This window comes from Carya illinoinensis, chromosome 11, assembly GCF_018687715.1.
Source record: "Carya illinoinensis cultivar Pawnee chromosome 11, C.illinoinensisPawnee_v1, whole genome shotgun sequence".
Lineage (NCBI taxonomy): Eukaryota > Viridiplantae > Streptophyta > Magnoliopsida > Fagales > Juglandaceae > Carya > Carya illinoinensis.
Genome location: NC_056762.1, coordinates 9,884,321 through 9,889,408, shown reverse-complemented (window position 1 = coordinate 9,889,408; position 5,088 = coordinate 9,884,321). Strand labels below are relative to the sequence as shown.

Here is a 5,088-nt window from a genome sequence, read left to right as displayed (position 1 = left end):
TGGAGTCTTTAGCAATTTACCTGAGCACATAGATGAGTGATCTAAGACTCAAGCAAAGGGTCACAGATGAGACGAGATGTTGAAGTATTTTGAGGTACCAGAGATCAAGAAAACACAGTTTTATTATTTATTTCTAACACTTATTGTGGTAAGCTTAACATGTCTGTTGAATAAATAAAAAATGATATTGTTGGGGCATATGATACGTCACTTGGAATCATGAAAAGTATAAAGTATGAATTCTTATAATCATAGCAAATCTTGGTACGAAAGGTTCGAGGAGAGCAAGAATTTGAAACAATTTTTCGTCTGTTAATATTCATTCATGCAGGTGGTAAATTACACAAAAAGTCGAGTCTGTTTGACCCGTCTTCTCCAAAAGGTCAAACATAGCATTCCCCCACCCGTTTGACGATTTGAGTCTGCATTCGAAGACGCAGGCGCACAGCTCGCTCAACTTCTCCCCTACCGAATAACCATAACAAGTACAACCCGTGACTTTTTGAGTCCCACCAATCCCCCATTAATCTCCCGTAAACCCAGCCCCGCCTTCAATTTTCCTTTTCCGAGTCACCGCACCCGCACTCCTCGTTCATGCTTACCGCGTCCGCCTACTCACACTACCAACCAAATCCAAACTGATCTCTCTCTCTCTCTCTCTCTCTCTCTCTCTCTCTCTCCACTGCGCGCTATTTTAGTGGATCGATTCGATATGGACACTACCCATCAAAGAAAATCCACAACACTAGTCCATAAAAGCAGCTCCAACACCTTCTTCCTGTTTTGTAAGCCATCCACAGTTCTTGTAATTTCCATGGCCTGCATCTTCTTTGTCTCCCTTGTCCTTTTTCTTTCCCTCTCTTCAGCTTCCCACCCTCCCTCCTCCATCTCTCCCGCGATCCGCCAGGCCTGCAAGGCCACTCGCTTCCCTAGCCCATGCGAGACCTCTTTGACCCAATCCAAACACGTGCCCCCCAACCCCACCCCTCTCCAGCTCATCCAGTCAGCCATCTGGGTCTCCTCCCAGAACCTCCACACCGCCCAATCCATGGTCAAGTCCATCCTGAACTCCTCCGCGGGGAATCTGAACCGCACCACGGCCGCCAACAACTGCCTGGAGTCCCTCAGAAACTCCGAGTACCGGATCTCTCGGACAACCGAAGACGCATTGCCACATGGCAGGATCAAGGACGCGAGGATCTGGATGAGCGCCTCCTTGCTCTACCAACAAGATTGTTGGTCGGCGCTCAAGTACGCGAATGACACCCAGATGGTGAACTCGACGATGTCGTTTCTGGACTCGTTGGTTGGGCTCACGAGTAACGCGCTGAGCATGGTGTTCTCGTACAGTATTTTCGGGAACAACATCGGGTCGTGGGCCCCGCCCAAGACCGAGCGGGACGGGTTCTGGATGGGAGTTGGCGGCTCTGGGTCTGATTTCCGGGGCGGTTTCCCGTCGAAGCTAAAGGCGGACGCGACCGTGTGTAAGGACGGGAGTGGCGGGTGCTACGAGCAGGTGCAGGACGCAGTGAACGCCGCACCTGATAACGCCGGGAAACGGAAGTTCGTGATACACATAAAGGAGGGGGTGTACAAGGAAACCATCAAAATCCCGTTAGAGAAGAAGAACGTGGTCTTTTTAGGAGACGGGATGGGCAAAACGGTCATTACGGGGTCTTTGAACGTCGGCCAGCCTGGGATTTCGACAGTCAACACAGCCACAGTTGGTAAGTCTTCTGAATGCTGGCCATTCTTCCTTGTTATTGTTTTGTCTTTTCTTTTTGGATATATGGTTTTTTTTTTTTTTTTTCAAGGTTGTGGATGGAGTCAATAAATACTGTTGGGGAGCCTGGAGGTGCTCATGTTAGGCATTATGAATAAATTATTCTAGTAGATTTTACAGCCTTTTGCACTTAGGTTTTTCCATCAGTTTGTCACCTTTCATTGTATGCATTCCAAACCAGATAAAGTTTATGTTTAATGCCCAAGACAATCAAGTTCTTGAGTTATTATTTTAACCATTGACTTGGGCACCTCCCCTGTCACACGATACTTGCCTGTATTTCACCAAATAAATGAACAAACCAATTTGTTTGGTCTTTATTTAATAACATCTACAAGTCCATCCTTCCAGCTTTTGTCATCATGTAGACCCCTGTGAAATGAAATTGGGTTGCAAACTTGTTCACAGTGAACTATTTAGTAAAATAGGGCTAGTACAGATGCTAGAACTAAAAACAAAGATAAATTTTGACTACAATTGTAGATGACTTCTTTTATGAAGTGGTAGAAGAAGTCCCCGAGAGAACATATGCTGGGAAGACAAAAATTATGAGTTTGAGCTTTTGCTTTCTTAATCCCTTATTGTTCTTGAGTTGCTTGGAAAAAATAAATAAATAAATTCCCTTCTTTTTCTTATGTTTGAATCATTCTGGAACAGGTGTTAGTGGTGATGGATTCATGGCCAACGGCCTCACAATCCAGAACACGGCTGGTCCTGATGCACACCAAGCAGTGGCATTCAGATCAGATAGTGATCTATCCATCATTGAGAACTGTGAATTCTTAGGCAATCAAGATACACTTTATGCTCGCTCCCTCCGCCAATTCTACAAATCATGCCGCATCCAGGGAAATGTGGATTTCATTTTTGGAAACTCAGCATCAGTTTTTCAAAACTGCCAAATCTTAATCCGTCCCCGGCAAGTAAATCCAACAAAGGGTGAGAAAAATACTGTCACTGCACATGGCAGAACCGACCCTGCACAAGCGACAGGTTTTGTTTTTCAGAATTGCTTGATAAATGGCACCGAGGAATACATGGTACTGTATCATAACAAACCCAAAGTACACATTAATTATTTGGGGAGGCCATGGAAGTTGTACTCAAGGACAGTTTTTATACACTGTAACTTAGAAGTTCTTATTACGCCAGAAGGTTGGATGCCATGGGATGGCGATTTTGCATTGAAAACACTCTATTATGGGGAATTTGGGAATTCAGGACCAGGCTCTAATCTGTCCAAGAGAGTAACCTGGAGTAGCCAGATCCCAACAGGGCACATACTCACATATTCCGTCAAGAATTTTATCCAAGGAGATGAGTGGATTCCATCTTCTCAGTAATTAGCTTCAAATTTAATAAAAATAGTGGTTGTAATGTGTCTGGAACACAACAATATTGGGAGATTCCAAATTTTTAGCTACATTTGATCTCCATCCGTATGGAGTATCTCTTCATAGTGGGGCTTATGCTTAGCATGTTTCGAGCCTTTATAAATTTACAGAATTTGTATTTTTAGTAGATCCCTCTCCTGGCATTTGTTGTGTAACTCTGGGGGAGGTAGATGAGAATTGGATGCGTATAATTTCTACCTCATTGTATAAAATATTACATGATTGTGCTAAAACTTGTTTGTTTGTTTATTTTTTATAAATTTGCACAGGGTCACAGTCAACTCACTGAATTTTGATGTTGAAGGTTGCCACCAACTAAGTCACACGTTGAACAAACGTAAAAGAGAGAAAATGATACAAACAATAGAGAATAACATGGATTTTTTCAACGCTAGTAACGCTACAAAGGCATTGGCATCTGGCCATCAATTTCTTGACTTGCAGGATACGTGCAATTGCAACAAGAAGCCCAACTTCACGGCATGCACTCTTAATAGCTTGCTGACAAGGTTAAGGTTCCCTTAAAATGGTTTATTGGTTATTCTTTATGACTTATTTCATTTTTTACTCACTACTATTTGGCTAAATGAAAAATATATCTCATTTCTTTCATTTTTAGTTACATTTTATTTCATTTTTAGTTGTGTAATTTCAAAACTTTGAGCTACAGTAAAACAAACTACCCATCGATCATATTTGGTGTGACACTGTTCGCACATCAAATTTATTTTTTATTCTATCAAATCCCAACAATGGCCTTTCTTCCCCTCTCTCACTTTCTTTTTGCCCCACATATTTTCTCTCTCACTTTCTCTGTTTTTCATTAGTGCAGAATCAGAAAGTTACTCGATTTTTTCGTTTCTTCCTCACACGACCTTTTTTTCTTTAGGTTCGTCTCATTTCTTTTGTCCTCTAACCCTAAATTTGATATCAATAAAATTGGGGTCTTTTGCTCTCAGTGAAGATTTTTCAAACATTGCTTCAACCCAACATGCATAGAACAGATCTAACTTTTATGAGTTTTTTGATTTCTTCTTAGGCGCCCTTAGTCTTGCAGACCATAGCCGCGTCTATCTGAAAAGGGTATTACATTTATTTTTTTATTATAGTTTGGACATATGAGTTAGAATTTATTTTCCGATGAGTTAGGATTTTAGTTAGGATTTTTATTATAGTTTGTATATTCTGCTATATTTTGGGATTTTAATTTGGACATATGAGTTAGAATTTATTTTCATAATAGCAATATCACGTCTTTTGATGAATGTATTACATGATTTGGAGTCCTATATATGTAGGTTAACCTACTATATTTTGGCTTGCAAATTCTTTAATATTTAGAGTTTAAAAACCTGAATTTTAGTTTGCATATTCTACTGGTCAGTTGTTATTCTTTTGTCCGACTTCTTAAAAATTACGATTCTTAAAAGGATGAACACTTCATTCGAGAACGACCCCTTCTTCACTTCCCTCTTACAAAGTGGAGAAGAGGGTTGTAATAGCACTCCAACATACACACAACATTCTAATGTTGTGGTCCAAGCAACCCTCCTTGGCAATAAAAAGAGACATTCGACAAAAAAAGTTCAAAGATATACATCTTTCACTATAGAAGAGGATAACCTCCTTGTCTCCGCTTGGCTCAACATTGGGACAAAATTTCTAATTTTTATCACGAGTATAAAAAACCAAATATTGTTAACCATTCTATAGGGTCATTGATCAATTGTTGGTCTGTGATTCAAAAATACACAAATAAGTTTTGTGCATTTTTAACGCATGTAAAATCATTGCACCCGAGTAGTGCGATTGAGCAAAACAATGTATGTACCATTTTCCTTTAATATTGCAATTATGTAAATAAGATTTATTTTCTAATAATATTCCTTCATCTTTTCATATTGAAAAGAC

General features: G+C 40.3%; 1 protein-coding gene across 1 annotated transcript; it reads left to right on the top strand.

Moving 5' to 3' along the window:
- The first annotated feature begins 274 nt into the window (after positions 1-274).
- LOC122282112 (probable pectinesterase/pectinesterase inhibitor 51) lies at positions 275-3,410 on the top strand. The gene is made up of 2 exons (XM_043094067.1): positions 275-1,727; positions 2,441-3,410. Exons 1-2 carry the CDS (start codon positions 713-715, stop codon positions 3,124-3,126), a joined length of 1,701 nt encoding a protein of 566 aa, XP_042950001.1. The 5' UTR covers positions 275-712; the 3' UTR covers positions 3,127-3,410.
- Positions 3,411-5,088: the final 1,678 nt, after the last annotated feature.